The sequence below is a fragment of the Clytia hemisphaerica genome, unplaced genomic scaffold (genome assembly GCF_902728285.1).
Source record: "Clytia hemisphaerica strain Z4C2 unplaced genomic scaffold, Clytia hemisphaerica genome assembly, whole genome shotgun sequence".
NCBI classification, from domain to species: domain Eukaryota; kingdom Metazoa; phylum Cnidaria; class Hydrozoa; order Leptothecata; family Clytiidae; genus Clytia; species Clytia hemisphaerica.
In genome coordinates, this window is record NW_027104390.1 from 1,011,654 (window position 1) to 1,029,668 (window position 18,015).

Sequence of the window (18,015 nt, forward strand, 5' to 3'; positions counted from 1 at the left end):
ATTATTAACGTCTTTTTAAAATTGATAACGTCATTTTTGCAATTAAATTCTTAATTACTCTTTAGGGGATTTGATTAAAAAGCAATTTATAAAGGCAATTTTTCGTCAAAAGTGTTAAAGAACCTAAAACATAACTTTTATGTTCAAATACTTAAATCAATTTTTCGACTATGGTCAGAGCCCTTAAGGGTCCCTTTTTCAAGTTTCCCAAAGTGCAATGTAAGGGTCAAAATGAGCAAAAATGAGCAAAAGTGCACTCTAAGGGTGTACTATTTTAAGAATCTTACCATATTTTGCCTAAAAATGGTAAAATAGTGCACCGTAAGAATCGATTGATTTTTCACCCAAATTAACGTTTTGAAAAATTTGGCTAAATTTTCTCTGAGCTGTAAGTAGACTAGCAAGCGTCTATCTTTACTTGGACACAGGAACGCAGGGAATAGTGCTTACATAAAGAGTTCTTATAAAAATAGAAATTGCCGCGGGAGAGTGGTTTGGTATTCAGTGAACATATAGACATAGCCCATTACAAGCTCAATCTGCAGCGAAATACAACGACGTGGTTTACTAGTCTAAACTGTTTGGGCCGCACATATGGTCGTTTTTTAATCGAGTGTCTGAGTTAGAATGAGAACCTATTATTTTACATTATTATTTGTGTACAAATATGTCGATGTAGAAAAGGGTCCAAATGAGTGTAAATCACAAAATAAGAAATTTATTGTTGTATATTTAAGTTTTTCTTCATATAATACTTCCTTACTGCTACATGTTTCGAAATTCATTGAAAATTTTTCTCCAAAGGAGGGGCGTTTATTTGAAGTAGTACGTTAGTATGTTAAGATATTTCAGAGATACACTCAGTCTATGATCCTGGAGCATTGATTTTCCACCATCGCCAGAAAAATTGTTTCAATTCTTTGTTTCTTATGATATAAATAGTAGCATTAAGCCCTGTGCTTGCCAATGGTATAAAATACAAAACACCTGCTATCTCTTGTAAGTCAATCCCTTGGTAAAACGTTGATGTACCAAGCCAGTCAAGTTGATCAATAATCGGTGGTATCATGAATACGTTGCATAGGACATACGATACTGTAATCATAATAAGAGTGACTACAGCATATTTTTTGTTCTTTTGACTCTGGTTGTTGAACATGTCGTTATTCTTTGCTGAAACACTTACATTGGAACGACATTTCTTATATGGTTCCAAATTCTTTTTATTGGATGATAAATCTCCATTTTGCCAGGACAAGCTCCTATTTTTTGTTCTTTTATCATTAAGATTTGAGATCTCTTTGGTTGGGTCTTTTGAATCGCCATTTTGGACTGCCTTATTTGAAGATGTTTCTTCACCAAGCTGCTCATTTTTATTATTGCAGCAACAAACACTTTTATAAATTGTCTCCTGATCTGATGAATCGGCGTTCAAATTTCCGTTTGCTGTATCATCTAATGTTATTCTCTCTAAAGAATTGGCCTTTGTATTGGTCGAAGTCGAGTTTACCGATATTTCAACAGACCGTAAACGGACGATATTGAAGGTTAATTTTCTGTATGATAAAACATTCATTATAATTAACGAACATAGAGACGTAAGAAAAATAGGCAACCAGAATATAGCAATAATATAAATTTTTATTGTTCTCGTAGATAGACATATGGAGTTCAAAACACCATTGAAGAGTGATATTGTAATCCCCAAACCAACTACTTGATAGATTTTTCGATTCGAGATCGGTTTCAATGGATTCCGAACGGATAAAAACCTTAACCCGGAAATGATCAGGAATATGATTATGCCCAACATATGACTTGTATGAGATATCGCATTCACAATCGGGATAATGTAATAATAATCGGGATATTCTTTGTATTGTGGGAATTTGTAAAACAAAATGGAATGTAATGAAGCATTAGTCATTGTCAATAAATCAACATATGATAAAAATAAAAACAGCTTCTTGGATATTGATAATTGTTTATGTTTGTTTGTTCTTTTGATACCGAATATGAGTAGAGAATTTGATACCCATACAAACAAAAGAACAGTTAACTGTATACCTAAAGCGTAATTCCAAAGACTAATTTGATAGAAAGAGGTTTGGATAATTGTTCCATTGTTGATGACAGCCAAAGATGGAGTGGTTGTAATGTTAGCTGATTGCATTGTCCAATTATATTTGTCAATGTTTCGATGATAGCCAATGATAAAGGTTAAAGTTGTTGATAAAAAGAATGGCTCCACTAGCTTAAGAAAGTTATTGCTTCTTTGTCTTTCTAAGCACCTTCCTAGTTTATCTTGCGTTTATCGTAACGTCTAGTACGTAGTAATTAAGTAATTTGCACACTGCAACTATGATATAAAATGCCAACTATGATTTTTCAATCTCGTACTCAGAGTCAATTGAACATTTTTTGATTTTACTGATGGACGTGTTATCAGAATCATAAAATCACAAAAATAGTGTACAAAGGGAATGGACTCGAGATTCTTTAGATTCTAATCAACCTTGTAAACAAAGGAAATGGTTTTGCTAATTACTCAAACAAATAGTAAAAAATTCGAAAAAAAAGTTTCATCAGTGAAGAACTTTTATTTCAATATGGTGACATTTAGAACAAAATGATTAAGAAGCAAGACCTCTGTATTTCCCTTCTTAATTATCACATACAAGTTCTTTTATAAGAACAACCTACAGTGGAACTACCAATTAGCGGATTAACCTTGTCCGCTGATTGGAGGTTCCGCTAATTAAGTGTACGCCTTTTGCAAACTTTTATGAGGATTTGATTAGGAAATGGTCGGGGGAAATAGAATTGTCCGCTAAGTAGAAATGTATGACTTTTAGAGATACACCCGTGTATTGAGGTGGAATTTCAAGTAGATTTCTTTATAGCATTGTGTGTTTCTGTACGTTGTGTAATTAGCGTTTTCTTTGGCGAATCGAAATTGACCAAAACAAGCATAATTTAAACATGAGCCTTGTAAATTGATAAGAAAGCAGACAAGAAAACACTGTAAAATGACCAGCTAGGGTAGCATACAAATTCAGCGATTCAAAAGATACAACAAAATAAGATTCTTTTTTTTCTTCAATAAATTACGAAAATAAATGCTGTTTGTGTTACAAAAAAAATTACGTATATCCTTAGAACTTTATTTTTTTTTTAATTTTTTTTATAGATTCTTAACGCCAGATATGAATACTTGCTTTTTTAACATTTCTCTAAATGTGATACCTTCTACGCTTCTACGTAAATGCATGGAATACCGTAGGTTTGTCTAATGTCGACATCCCTCTTTTAATTTCGTCACCCTTCTTTAAAGATATGAATGATAGGATGGTCGGAATCGCTGATTGAAACTTATTTTTTTGCTAAGCAATCAGTTGAGGAGTCCATCAATGATTCCGACCGCTTCCTATTATTCCTATCTCTAAAGAAGGATGTCGACATTAGAAGAGGGATGTCGACATTAGACCAAGTTACGGTAAATGATTGAGTGAGTACGGGATATCAATGTTTATGAGAAAGTATACATGCTCTGTTCGATACTCATGCATAACATTATCTTTTAAACATGACCATCTGGGTTGTCAAAAAAGGTTTGGGTATTTGTCAATAATTGTACTACACTCTTTAAAAAAAATAGAAAATGAGGCTCAAAAGCGCCTAAAAATAAAACCAATTTAAGAACAGTACTGCGCCTAGAATGACTGAGTTTCAAGCAGGGTTCAAATCAGTAAAAACCGCTAAAGTACCTGGGTTTTACCCCAGTATAAGAACATAATAAAGTACAATTATAGACTCAAAGTGCTAAAATATATTCAGCCTTGCCTTACTAATAATTTACTGGTTCTTTTGAGAAGTTAATCAAAAAATTTAAATCAATGTTGGCAAATGCCAGGTTGGTTTTCTGTTCGCAAAAATTACCTTAAAGGAAGAAATTTGGCGGAAAGAAAATTTGGCGGATTTGGCGGATTTGGCCAGAATCCGCCAAATTAAGTTCCCGCCAAAATTTCTTTTTTCCGCCATCCGCCAAATTAAATTCCCGCCAAATTAAACTTTTTGAAAATGTAATCTCTTTTAAGGTGGTTTTGCATTTTTTTTGCTGTTTTTACGCCATTTTAAGGATAAATTTTTCACCAAACGCCAAATTAAATTCCCGCCAAATTTAGTTTTTTCGTCCATCCGCCAAATTAAATTCCCTCTAAAAAACTTTTTTGGCCATCCGCCAAATTAAATTCCCGCCAAAATTTCTTCCTTTAAGGTACGTCATGAACATCAAGAACAGGAAATTTGGATTCTTTTTACTATCCAAAACTGTGAAAATGTCTTTTATGATAAAGTACCAACAACAAAAAAAAAACAGTTCAATCCAATATTAACAGGTACATTACTTTCGTTTCTCAAGTTCGTTCATTTTCTTTTCATTTTCTGTGAGTTGGAAATTATAAGTTGTGCCAGTGTTCTTCAGCAATTCTACCAATAACATTAAACGTAACCTGAAAAGATGATGAAGATGGAATCAATTAACCCTTTGCCCCGGGTGGGGGGGGAGTACTACCCTTGTCGACCGACGGGGCTGAAGTTCGAAAAATGAACCCTACGTGGGACTCGAAATTTGCGAAAAAAGTGACTCTGAATGGGACTGAAATTCCAAAACTTTCTCAAATTTTCTACTTTTCCCCCAAAACTTTAAAGTGCCATAAAGAATTGTAGTTTTTGATTTAGAAGATGGAATTGGTACCATTGGAAAGCTATTTTTAATAAAGCATTCGGTTTATGCCCCTTTAAATCAAGTGGTCAGTAGCTATGGCCTTAAGTCTGAGACTCAGTATTTTCGCTTGTGTTGGACGTAAATACGCGTCCCTCGTGGTCTAAAGGTTAATATTATTACCATGATTAGTCGAACTCTATTTAGTACAGATTTGTACACTTTTTTCGACTTTAAAGAATATATACATTAATATTAACATTAACATAGGTCGATTCAGTTCGATGACAGGAAAAATTCAAAAAGATTTTATAATGAAAAGCTGCAATCTTGAATTTTCGTTTTCAGCTTTTCCACAGAATTCTGTAAAGTCCGAAGGGCTAGATGTCATGCTTTAAGTTCTTCCAAGCAAGAATAAAAAAGTGAATATAAAATATATAAAATATTACTGTTTTTGTTTTCGAAAAAGCCGCGCAAAGCTTCTTATTGGTCAAGCGCTGAAATTCTATTGTAATGTCACGTGTAGGATTTCCTACCTAACCTCTGCACATACTTCAGCCAAAGCACGACATCTATCCCTTCGGGTTTATAAATCGATGAGCTTTTCAGCCTAAGTTTGACCTAGAAATCAACCTAACTTTAAATTCTGTCCAGTTGACGTAAAGTATATGCATTTGGGCAATTATTTATTACGAAAAACATAAACAACTGAAGTGTGCCGTACCGTATTACAAATGAAAGCTGTATTGACTACATGAATAATTAGTAAAATGACTTGCACATGACCTTTAAAACTGAGGGAGCGCTTATAAGAGTTAATGTAAACAAAGATTTAAGCAGAGGCTAAAACCATTGAATTTAAAGCCCGAAGGGCTAGAATAGAATCTTTAACCTTTCCCAGGCAAGAAAAAGTGAAGCCACTTACTTCCCATCCAGAACGCGCCTAGAACGCGCCGCAATCATGACGACGGATTGTATCTAGCGGTTCTTTTGTTTTTGATGACTCTATTTTTTGAAATCTAGCGATAGATTTTACTTTCAATCCGGCGTTTGTGCAAAAACCACGCGCGGACGTTCTAGTTGGCAAATAAGTGGCGTCATTTCCCATCCAGGAGTCTCGAGTCTAGCAGTCAGAAAAAGGTCCCATTCCGAAGAGTTAAAAAATCAGACTTCTGCATTAACACACATGCGTAATTTGTCGTTCTTTTAGACCACATGTAGTTAATTCCCGTGATAAACAATTAGGAATGAATCGGTAGGAGTGGTTGTCACTAGCGGACTTTTTTTATTCTTCCTTTTTGACCTTTTCGATATTTTCGATTTTTGATTATTTCGATCTTATCAGTTAGGGTCAGGGTTGGAGCTCGAAACATTGCGTCATTAGTTAGATGATCTGTAAAGTGTAGAAGAGGCTTTCTGGGGGAAATTGTATACTCTTCGGAATAGGACCTTTCTTCCCCTTCTGGCCCTTTGGGTTTGTCAATAGCTAAAACTCACACTGATGTATCTTCTAGTTGTAACTGTTTGCAAATATCATTGCATCTGTGAGCAGTCAACACTTTGTACATGCCTGTTGCACCACAATCGGTTAGGCCGAACGTCTCCTCCACTGAGTGGATAGCTGGGTCGGTTAGGATGTAATGAGTGACATTTCCTTCTTTTCTCTTCACACCTAAGATTGATCAAATAGTTTGCTTAGTTGGGTATATCATAAAGAATTGAGATTCGGAAGGAAGATGTATATAGGAGATAGTCAAACGTGCGCGCAGCACTGGTCTCAACTATAGTATTTTCACCGACGATTTGAAATTCCAATTTCATTGAGAAACTCGTGCCTAGGCCTGAAAAGATTCCGACGGACAGACATTCTCAGACACTAGCTCAATATAAGTTGAGAAAATTGTTATATCGTGCTCTGCACATTAGAACCCCTTGGTCTTCCAGCAGGAATTCGTGTTCTAAACGAGGCATATATTCCGTGTACACAACTGAACAGTATAAAAAATGTTTGTACATTATGTTGGTTAAAGATTTTATTTTTACATAAGTGTTCCCGTTTAATATACCGGGTAGTCTAAAAAAACATGTCCAAAATCCTTTATAAAATTGAGCCAAAAGTTTGACCGTTGAGTGTTCCCGTTTCATATCAGACACATATTTCATATCAGGACAGTGTCTATCTATTGTTATATTATGCTGATATAAGCAAAATAATGTTCTTCTTTTCCTCCTCCTGACCAATCTTGCTCCACATTCGTGTCAATCCAATGTGAAAAAGCTTGTGAATTAAAATTGATGAGTAAGCAAATGATATCACTGTTATTTAAAAACAAAAACTTTAAAGCCAATTTAGACCTCAAACAAAATTATATCTGTTTATTTTTCAGAATAAATTTCCGGGATTAACTACTTATTTTCTTAATCACGCCAAATAAATGACCGGTCAATTAGTCAAGGTTCAAAAAGAGCCCTTGTCATTCAAAACTCGTGGCAGGTTTGCCTAAAGAATTTTAAAAGTTTTAAAGAATAAAATGTTTGAATAAAACCTTTGTGATTTTTTGAATAGCGCTCCGCAACACATACGTCATAATTGGGAGTTTCTAAACGTCGACCAGATAAATTTGGGTTATCGAGTATTTTCTCTTTCTCCAACGTAAAGTGTCTCTCCTAATCATTTGAATATGTATCATATGAAGATTAAGCTCACCCCTATTTCATATATTTAAAGCCACGAGCCAAATACGTAAAACTAGCAAGTAGCTGTCGCTATAAATGCCCCGCCGATAGCAGATATTAGCCCAGAGGAACTTAGTCATGAAGCGAGCAAGGGAATCATAATCAGACTATAAATTGGTGAAATGAGTCTTCATAAAAAGTGCTCAATTTTACTAGAGCTGTTTAAAGTTAAGAAGCACGAGCCGATGCGGTTAAAATTTTCTCAGTAAGATCCATACATAACGAAAGTGTCAATCCAAAAAAAACATGTTTAATCTACCCTTTCTGATGCAAAGTGACTTAAATTAAAACCATTACAGGTTTCGCAACATATTAAGAACTAGAATGATATCAAAGTTGATTTTCTTCAATCACCAGATAAAAATCTAATAAAAATCCCTTTTGAAAACCCAAACATAAGAATGTGTACTGTGAAACTGAAAGTGCTTCCCTTTCATAAAGAATATACATAATGCAGATTAAAAGGTGAATTTGAAAATGAAATTGAATATAATTTCAGTCATTTGATTTGAAATTTAAAAAGTAAGTAACTTTGGACTGGTGGCATACTGTAGATATAATTTATTTTGTATCAAAGGTTACTGAAAATTATCTGAAAAACTTTAACAATCTTTATACGTGTTTCTGCAAAAAGTTTTCAGTTAGAATAAAATTTCTTCATGGTTACTAAAGATATGAATTTGATAGTTGCTCTCAAAATTGCCAGGGGAATTTTCAGATACCGTGTCCTGTTGTAACCACCGTCAACATGGTTAAAAACTTTTCACTTCACAGGTAGGTACAACATTGTGTTTGTATTTTATTGGACGTCTGGTTCTAAAAAGTCAAAAAGTTTGTTCAGTTTTGATTTGAGCAAAGTATACTCCTGCGTTCAACATCAATACGGTACAATGTGCCGTGGTGGTATTAGTAGAGAGAGTGTTCGAGTCTGTTCATAATATGAGGCTGAAAATCTTCGGCGTACATTACATATCGAAGTACCGTTCTGACACAGTGACATAAACAGCATTTTCAAAGTTTGCTTTTTAAGCTTCAATATTGGCGTAAAGAGCAAAATAGCATCAAATACTTCATAATCCATCGTTTTCGGCTTTTTTTCCGCTTCTGTTTACATTTTTCTGCTCGCTGCTTCCCATGCACAACCATTTTTTTTTACTGTAACACTGTGCTTCAAATGTCCACGAGAATGAATCAGTTCATGTTAGTCATAGTATATTTTCATTGGCATGTCTCACTCACTAAACCTTTTGTAAGAAACTCGATGTTGGTACCAGTTTTTGGCACGTTTTGGCGCAAGGCTTACTCTTTGAAAAATTACTTTCGGCGCATGCAATATCCATATAATTATAGGGTACTCTGGGTTTTGTCTTTCCACCAAAAATTTCAATTTAATTTCCTTCAAAATGAAATCACTATATAGGTAAACAATATGAATTAACGGTCAATTTCCCTTTTGTCTATGCCTTTATAATATCAGCAGGGTTTCGTTAGAGCAGCGTATAACACTCTGTCTGTGTGTGTGTGTAACAAACTGTCATTGAAGATGTCCATCGTCCATTCTGACAATTGTATAAGGTTTGATCTAATATCAGTAGTTTGATAGTTATTCATTCAGTAGCAAACAATGTCCCTCAAGTAAATCAAGTTGAGCAAATACGTTAAAAAGATATTAACCAAGCAAAAATAAAATCTTGTGCGCTGTTTGTTGTTTGTGAAAGCTTTTAGCTGTGTGGACTGGCAGTGCAGACGGGAAGCTACCTTCTCTGTCCGTGCATAGCTAGGAAATCAATTATCTGGCACCCAGATGGTGAAATTTTCATCCGACACGCTAAAGCTCTGAAGATCGGGAAAATTTTCAACATCTTGAAGGTTTACATTACAGAATTTTGCGAGACCGCGTCAAGAATTTTGCAGCGGGAGGTCTGGTAACCCAGCCCTCGTTTTCGGGGATTGGCGGGTCCAGCCGAAATATTTATAGGTTTACGCACAAGGGCTGTTGAACCCGACTGAGGGTGCGGCACATCAAAGGCCGACTATCATTCCTCTCCGATGGGAAATTGGCCCGCTCCCTTTAGAGCTTTAGCGTGGGCGGCCGCCAATCCGCCATCGGAATATCAGATAAGGAAATCAATACAAGTAGCAGCAAAAGAGATATCGCGCGCTAACATTTTTTAACCGCGCGCGGCCCACTCAGAATCGGACGAAACATGAATATGAATATTTTTCTGGCGAGCAGGTCCGCTACGTGAAGCAACAAAAGCCCCTGCGGGGCAACAACCATTTCGACGCTCTTGGAGCTCAATTATGGTGTCAATTTCTATCCTTTTGTATTATCAGCATCAAAATAATTAATGGCACAAAATTTTTTGAAAATGGTTCGAGAAGCTTTGCATTTCTTCATCAGACTGTTATTTCTGTCGAAATTAGTCATTTTGTCACCATAAAGACAATAGAATAAACTGGCCTTTCCAACTTTTTCCTACTGACTTCTATTCATACTAAAGGCATCTCATTCAGCATAATTAAAATATTTGGTGTAACAAAGCTTACAAACATCATACTTAATGACCCTGTCAATATTTTTATCAAATAGTGTCACTTTGTCAAGAAAATGACTGGTTACTTCAAAGGTCACTTTTTAGTATTCTAAGGACTTGATTCCGGTCGTGGTCGCTGGTCGATGTTTAGAAACTCCCGTCATAATTATTACTTTTCACTTTTTTGACATTTGTACGAGTTGCAATCCCACAATTCAATGCGGCTCAATTAAAGATACGTGCAAGTTGTTATATGTCCTTTGTCAAATGATGCAATTAACGTGTAAAAGAGATTAACGCAAAGGTTGATGGGATTGGAACTCGTACAAACACATCGAGAGTAATGATTATGTCAAAAATAAAAGCTATTTTTAGATTCAGCGCGGTGCGCTATTCTCCTATAGTACCTCAGCAAGAGACCTGAAATGCTCTAATCAAATAAACTATACATATATAAATAGTATACAAAGACATGCGTCTATTTGTAAATGCGAATACACGTCTTTTTATAAGAACAAACTATATAAGAGCATAAGGCTTCGATGGCTAAAATATCGAGAACAAGTTAAGAACATTTTAATTTTAATTCTTCGGAAAGTGGTTAAAAATACTCAAAAAAGACGAAAATAAGAGCATCCGAAGGATGTTTTAAAGACTGGAACACTAACCTTAGGCTTTAGAAGAGGAATACCTTAGGTTTATTTATAAACCGCATACGGCATACGCATCATACTGTAGATGAGACAAGTTCATATTATTTAGACAATACTAAATAAGTAAGCTAAATAGTATCTATCTCGTACCTAAAGCCACTTCCGCGACTTTTTGATATTACTGATGGCAGTGATACAATCATGAAAAAAGCGAACTTTGGGACTCGGTTCAAAAGCATGGTTTCAGCCCACTTTTTAGGTGCCCCCATTGAGCATGGTGCCCCCAGCAATTTAGGTCCCCTTGAGAAATTGCTTTGAGTTAGGTACCCCCATTCAGCCAAAAGAAATTTTTTTGAATTGACACTTTTTGTTCTTTTGTATACCAGAAGATTTTAATCAGTTATGAGTGTGAGTGTTAAACGGTTAAACAGAGCCAAAAACATAACTAGCTATCCATGTTTGCATACTCTTATCCTGAGGTTTTAGCTTCTCTATGCTGCCGTGAGATCGGGTAACTTGCATCAGTGGAGGCTAACATGCATAGCCCTGGATGACCTGGCTGGTCATTAAAATACAACTACGCAGCTCCGCTCGCAGCTCTACTCTACCATTTTTGTTTTGATTTAACTTTGTATTTAAATGACCAGCCAGGTCATTTATTTAAGGTCTATGCACGTTAGCCTCCACTGATGCAAGTTACCCGATCTCACGGTAGCACGAGAAGCGCACTCGCATGAGAAAAGCTTTGTTTTTATGCTATAAAGATGGCGGCTATAAATAAAAACAATCACATCATTAGAAAAATATAGCAAAAGATGGTGTGATGGGAAACGAAAGAAAAATTGGATGGGAAACTAGGTGCTCAATAATTTGAAATATTTTGAAATATTCGATTTGGAAAATATAACCAGCCCCCAGAGCCTCCATCAAGACAGCTAGGTACCCTTAATGAATAGGTAACCCCAAAGAATTGCAAGGCATTAGCCCCCCTCTACTAACCTGGCCTAGGTGCCCTTCAGATTTCTGGGGGGGGGGCTGACACCATGAAAAGTGCATTCAGGTCTTTTTACGCGCGCAGCGCGTCTCCTTTGGTATAATGTGCGCGCGGTCGACTAAGTTCCTATATATCGCTCAACCACTTTCAAAATTCAAGGTTCGTGTATGACTACATGACATCAATTTTCGTATCAATTTTTAAATCCTCAGATCACTCCGATCGCAAGTGAAGGATCCTCAGTGCTTTATATTTTAAATAATGAGATTGCTCCAAAACGAAAATCTTTCAACCCCCGGACCTTATTAGGACCCCCCATCGTTTATTAATTTGTAAAAATATTTTCAGCTGACAGAGGGAAGGAAGGCTCCTTATTTTGCTCTATAAAGCCTGATTTTAGCTTATTTTTGGGTTTTTAGAATTAAAATTTCCAACCCCTCCAACAATTAGCCCTCCCCCTACTAAGAACTTAATAAGAGTAAGATACAGTTTGTTTGTTGGTTCTTGGTTTTAACCATAGACATTACTGTGGTTTAATTGTGAAGACAAAATTTCAAGGTAAAGAGTTTCATATTCAAGTTAAAATCTTCATACAGTACTCAACAACAACAGACAGGCCTATCTGAGAAAAATCAAATCAAAAACAGTCGAAAAGATAACTTTCGGAGTAGGGAATTGTTAAAGACAAGGGAAAGGGGGAAAACGCAACAAAAATATTTTCAGTTGAACTTTTAATTTGGAGTTCTTCCATAAAATACACTAAAATCAAATCTGATGAACTAAGAAATTTATAAAACTACTTGACATGATCCAAATATTTCCAGCTTTAGGTATTGTATTGTCCGTGTGATGCCAAACAGTTTTTCATCACTTCACTGCATACAAAACATTCGAGATTCTTGAATGTTTGCCAATATGATACGAGATTTCTGATAACATAATAAGGGAAATGTAACTGAATGTAATGTCTTGTATGTATTTAAAAACCATATGACGAGCGATATTTATAAAAGTTCTCTCCCAAGTCTCTCGTTTGCGACAAAGGTACGTCTGACGATAATCAAGAAATTATTCACATTGTTTTACTGTTTCAAAAATGTTGTCTTTTTTAACCATTATTACAACCAACGCATACGTTTCAATCATGATGGAACTCCTTTCCTCTGCTTTTCTTTTCCATGCATATCGAAGTGCTTTCAATCTGATTAATCCAATGATGAAGGGTGGTTTCTTCTCTATCGAAATAATACTGTACACCATCTGCATTTTCAATTATCAATCTAGAAACTTTCAAATACATCTCTGAAAAATCTGCAACACCCCTCACTGCAAAACAAAGCTATAAAATATCAAATATTTTTAAAATTTTTCCAAAACCATTGTGAAATTTAACAGTATATCCTACAGTATATATTAAAGAATAAATTATATTTTGCCTGTTTAAAAAAAGTAAAAGGGCGCTATCAGTTAGTAAAGCATAAAAAAGCTGATAATACGCATGAGGGAACGAGGTTGGTAAAAGGGATTTCTTTTAAATTTATTTTCGGGATTTTTTCAAATTTTTAGAATTTTGGTATTTTGGAATTTCTTTTTACATTCCCTTTGGCCAATGTGTTTTTCAGATATTTTGGACTTTATAGATCCTGAGGCTGTTGCAAAATTTTCGGCCGGGGATAAAAGACCAGGTAAATAAATTTTTTTCAACTGGGGGAAAAATGTCGTCGCCTTAATTCTTATAATTTTCGTCACTTTCCCCCAATATATTTACCCAGAAAAGGCACTCTAGTTTTGCCTAACAGATTACCCGCAAAAAGAATATCCAATTAAAAAGCTGTTGTTTTCACCTTTCACTAGTGCTTCTCAAGACTCTACACTCTAAATATTTGCGAGGTTAACTAGCAAATCGGCATAATCACGAAAACGACCAAAATGTAACATGCTAGTGAGTTTCAACCAATGAAATAACGTAATTTCAATAGCCCTAAATTTTTCGCCGATCGTCATGATTATCCTGGATTACCTCAGTAGTATTTGCAACGCAAACAGAGTGGAGGAACGTACTTAAGCGTTCTGGAGCGCGCGTAACCCCTTTTTCTAAACATTGATGAGTTAAAGGTTTTGTTTTTGGATAAGAGTGAGTTTGCTTACTCATCAATTTAAGTTCACATTTTTCACATTGGATTGACACATAGGTGGAGAAAGATTGGTCAGAAAGAGGAAAAGAAAAACATTTTTTGCTTATACCAGCATAATATAACAATAGGCAGACACTGTCCCGACATCAAGTGTGTGTCTGATATGAAACGGGAACACTTATGTTAAAAACAGAACCTTTAAAAGACTACATGTTTTCTTTATAAGCAAGTGTATGCATCTTGGTCAGGCTCGTGTATGCTTAAGTTCATAAAGCATTCAGGCATAGCTTATGTTTATGCTTATTAATCATTCTTATGATTCACCCGAGACTTTTTCAGACTTTGGGACAGATTTTGAGAGCAGTGAAATGTAGCTAGCCGTGGAATGTCTTTTTTTACTTGCCCTCCACCAAACCTTTTTAAGCAGATAAAAAATGACAACTTGAAAAATATTCCAGCCGGACATATACACATTTTTTTTAAGAAACAAACTTTTAAGAAACATGAGGTTCAGAATACCTAAGAACTAAGAAACATGCTGAGGCTGAAAAAAACGTGTATGCTTATGTAGGAATTCTGCAAATCTGAGCCTTCGTATGCTTAAAGCGTTGTGCTTATAAAAAAAAACATTACGGATTTAAACATATCAAAAAAAAGATGAGCATACCTTGTAAATCACAGACCATCATCTTGCGAGCTGTCCTTTCCCAGGTCCAATGTGTAAAAGCTGGCATCAACTCTGATAACTCTTGTTGCTCATACCCTGCATTTGAATTGAATTTCACATATTCCCCTTCAATAAATTGTTCAATAGCTACAAACTCTTGTTTAGCTATTTTTTTATTCTTTCTGAGAGCTGTAGCAGAGTTATTCATAGTGGTTTCATCAACTCTGGCTAACATTGGTAAAACAAATTCCATCTTGACTGGAGCTTCGGCTAATCTCAATGTCGATACATGTTCATCGTTAAATTCTTTGCATAACTCTTTAGCACGTATGCTGGTGTAAAGGTCTGGTACCCATAAATCAATATCCTTTGCAAACTCATCTTTAAACACTTTAACAACACATTGTTGATCTTTTTTAGGTCCAGAACCTCGTAATGTCCCCTTAAACGCAAACCGGGATACACCGGAATCGAAGTGTTCTGTTTTGAATTTAGCCCAATATTTATTTCCATATTCATCTGAAAAGTCTTGAGTTAGAATATGGTTATTGGTTCGTAAAGCATTTTGTTCAAGCCTGGCTTTCTCTTCCTTCTCGTCCCGCTGCTCTCCGTCAAACGGCGCTCGCTCTGCCATTATTTTCGTTCCACTTTTTCAATAATATGTATCTTTGAATACTTCTCAGGTGAAACGATAAGAAAATGATTTCAAATATTGTTTTGTGTTATATGTTACTTGCTATGATCATACAGTGTGTTTCATTTTGTTAAAACTTTTTGGCGTAACTCTGAAACGAAACAAGTCATTATGAAATTATAGAGAGCCATGTTATGCTTGTAAAAACGAATGGCATGCCTATAAGATGAATACAACTGAGTTATTAGTAGCGAGATATTCCATCAGTGAAATATATTACTAATTTAAGGCCGAAAAATTACAGTTATAAAGAGCAAAATAAGAGTTAATAAATGATTAAAACATTAAAGTGAAAGTACCTCTCATAACATACACAACCTTCTCTTAACTCCATCTATACTACGTTTTTTTATAGCTTGCTTTGAGAAAACTTTCTTTCTCAATTTACAGATTGACTATTTAAAAAAGGGGTTTTCCCTCATGAATGTTTTTTTTGCAAACGTAATTAAATATTCAAGACTATGGAAACCACGTCAACATGGTTTCCATCTGTTTATTACAATAGGGAAATACCCTTTATACTTGGGACTTTTTGTGTCGACAATCAACGGGTTATGATCAAGACTACTGAAAAAGTTTATCCCATTGAGTTTCAAGCCCGAAGAGCTAGAGGCGAGACTCCTGGATGGGAAATGAAACCACTTATTTCCCATCAAGAACACCCGCGCGTAGTTTTTACACAAACGCCGGATTTAAACTAAAATCTATCGCTAGATTTGAAAAAAAATGTAGTCCTCCAAAACAAAGAAACCGCTAGATACAAACCGTCTTCATGATTACGGCGCGTTCTATGCGCGTTTTGCATGGGAAATAAGTGGCTTCAATTTCTCTTGCCTGAGAAGGCTTAAAGTTTCGCCTCTAGCCCTTCGGGCTTTAAACTCAGTGGTTTATCCACTAGTTAGTTAGCCTGTAAACTAGTTAGTGTATATATACACTCTTATCAAAAGAACCAGTGAATTTTTGTTTAGGATAGGATATTCTTGTTTTTGGGCACTTATGTTTTGATATGGCCTAATATTGTCCATATATCATATCTTATTATTTGGCATTGGGTACAAATCGAGGTATTTTAGTCTTAGTACCCAAGTTTTAAATACTTTGACCCTTAAATTACTGAATTTCTAGGTGTGGACCCTGCCAAAATTTGCAGGGTTACATATTTTAAAAGAAAAAAGGATTGAAAAAAAAAAATTAACAAAAAGATGTTCGTTTTTTGGACTCAAAATCTTTCATCTTCGTTAGACAGGTGTTTTACTAAAACATTTTATAGTGAAAAATTCGTTTGGGATATAGAGGGGATAATGATAGCATTACACAATAAAAATTAAACAAAATACAAAAGTTAAAAGTCATCAAAAGCTTACAATAAAGCCTTTTTCAAAATGTTAAAATTCTATTATCATTTAGAGCAAGCAGTCCATCAACTTACTTAAAAACCCAGGGTCTAAGCTTTCCGTACCGTAAATGTGTCCAATGTTGCATCAATACCACACTCAGCTTGTAGAAGTAACGTCTTAAATTCAAGAAATTAGGTGAGCAATTGGTTTAGTGATTAATCCATTCTAATGCTTTTCAAGATCAACGGTTCTAAAAATTTGTACAAGGACTTCTTCTCCAGTTAAGGTTTTTAATAAATAGAAAGATTGCAACAGTTGAGATGATTGCCGAGTACTATCTTCTATTATGATGCCGCCCTCGACTGTGGTGTTGTCTTTGTTTACCGCCTTGGTGGTATCGATCGCCGCCTCCGTGATGCATTTGAGGTGTTTTGGGTGTTCGTGGTGTGCCGCCCCAATAGTTGTTATCACCAAAATTAGATGAGGGTGTGTCAGAGGGCGTAAATCCTGAGGTCGAATAAGCGGGCGTGACTCTAGAATCGCCGAACTGGTATTGTTGCATGAGACTATTCGCTTCACTGTCGTCCAACAGATTCGAGGGCGTAGCGGAAGGTGTATAGGGCGTGTTTCCAGAGACTGAGCCACCGCCCATCGATAAAGGTGTTTGTCCATATTGTTGACGCCTTGACCCGGGAGCACCTGAAAGGAGGCAGATGTTATTACCTTGCGGGTTAAATTTCGCGTGGATTTTTGCGATTTTCATGATAATTCAACATAATTTAGATCTAATCATGACAGAAAGTGAAGTTTTCACAGAAAGTATCAGCAACAGGGCCAAATGAAAAATGTCCACAAAAGACTGGTTGAATGACAAATTTAAGACAAACTTTGAATACATCAGGCAAAATTTTCCAGTTTGAAATAATCTAATTGGTAATTCATACGCAATTAGAGTCGTGAGGGTCGAGCGATTTAAGACTTACCAGCACCGGGAACGGGGTCCCTGAAGTGTTCTTTAAACCATTTAAGAAGGTTATTTATGGTGCCGTGTACACGACCACGATAGCGGAAACCATCGGGAGTGATGGCCACATACTCCACACGTGGTTTTTTACGCGGCATATAACCTTGGAAAAAAACAAGAAATCTTTCTTTAAAATTTGTTGAGATAAAAAAATTACATCTCGCCAATTCATCATAGTACAGTTGACGCTCTCTAATTCGACATTCTACTATTCCGTACGCTCCGTTATTCGGTATTATTGAAATTCACCGTCAACAAGAAACTCTCATAAACGATGCTCTATTATTCGATACGCTCCCCTTATTCGACGAAGCTCCGATTTCCATTGAAAAGTGAATTAGAGAGTGACAAGGCAAGAAAATTATTCGAGTGTAAGTCGTATCGAAATCTTTATTGATTTTTGTTTGGTTTGCGTTGCTAAATAAGTTGATAAGTGAATCGAGACTCCAAATTGCGCAAAGAAAATTTTTCATTTTTATGAGCACGGTCGTCTTGGCATGAAAATAATCAATCAC

The 18,015-nt window shown here is 35.7% G+C and overlaps 2 protein-coding genes across 3 annotated transcripts in view; both read right to left on the minus strand.

Annotated features, from left to right (window-relative positions):
• Positions 1 to 3,071: 3,071 nt before the first annotated feature.
• Positions 3,072 to 15,507, minus strand: LOC136819857 (alpha-protein kinase 1-like). 2 transcript variants are annotated; one of them, XR_010848486.1, is made up of 5 exons: positions 15,439 to 15,507; positions 14,446 to 15,230; positions 6,221 to 6,395; positions 4,281 to 4,511; positions 3,072 to 3,939 (listed from the first exon to the last, which is right to left on the minus strand). XR_010848486.1 is itself a non-coding variant. In XM_067076106.1 (4 exons), the coding sequence occupies exons 2-4, from the start codon at positions 15,077 to 15,079 to the stop codon at positions 4,403 to 4,405; spliced, it is 918 nt and encodes a 305-aa protein (XP_066932207.1). In that variant the 5' UTR covers positions 15,080 to 15,230; positions 15,439 to 15,507; the 3' UTR covers positions 3,072 to 4,402. The 2 variants fall into 2 exon arrangements, 1 of the variants encoding a protein (XP_066932207.1); XM_067076106.1 differs by having other exon boundaries at positions 3,072 to 4,511.
• A 913-nt stretch (positions 15,508 to 16,420) lies between these two features.
• Positions 16,421 to 18,015, minus strand: part of LOC136819849 (transcription elongation factor SPT6-like) — a 40,885-nt gene continuing 39,290 nt past the window's right edge. The window contains exons 29-30 of the mRNA XM_067076093.1: positions 17,460 to 17,603; positions 16,421 to 17,175 (exon numbers count right to left, since the gene is read on the minus strand). Coding sequence (XP_066932194.1) covers positions 16,811 to 17,175; positions 17,460 to 17,603 — 509 coding nt within the window. The 3' untranslated portion in view covers positions 16,421 to 16,810. The remainder of the gene's footprint in view (positions 17,176 to 17,459; positions 17,604 to 18,015) is intronic.

What these genes read in the sequence shown, in the direction of transcription:
- LOC136819857 (XM_067076106.1), bottom strand. Translation starts at nt 15,079, where the DNA reads ATGGCAGAGCGAGCGCCGTTTGACGGAGAGCAGCGGGACGAGAAGGAA. An exon ending in GATGGTCTGTGATTTACAAG is followed by an intron (nt 6,396 to 14,445) that starts GTATGCTCATCT and finishes GATCAATCTTAG; the next exon opens with GTGTGAAGAGAAAAGAAGGA. An exon ending in CAACTAGAAGATACATCAGT is followed by an intron (nt 4,512 to 6,220) that starts GTGAGTTTTAGC and finishes TCATCTTTTCAG; the next exon opens with GTTACGTTTAATGTTATTGG.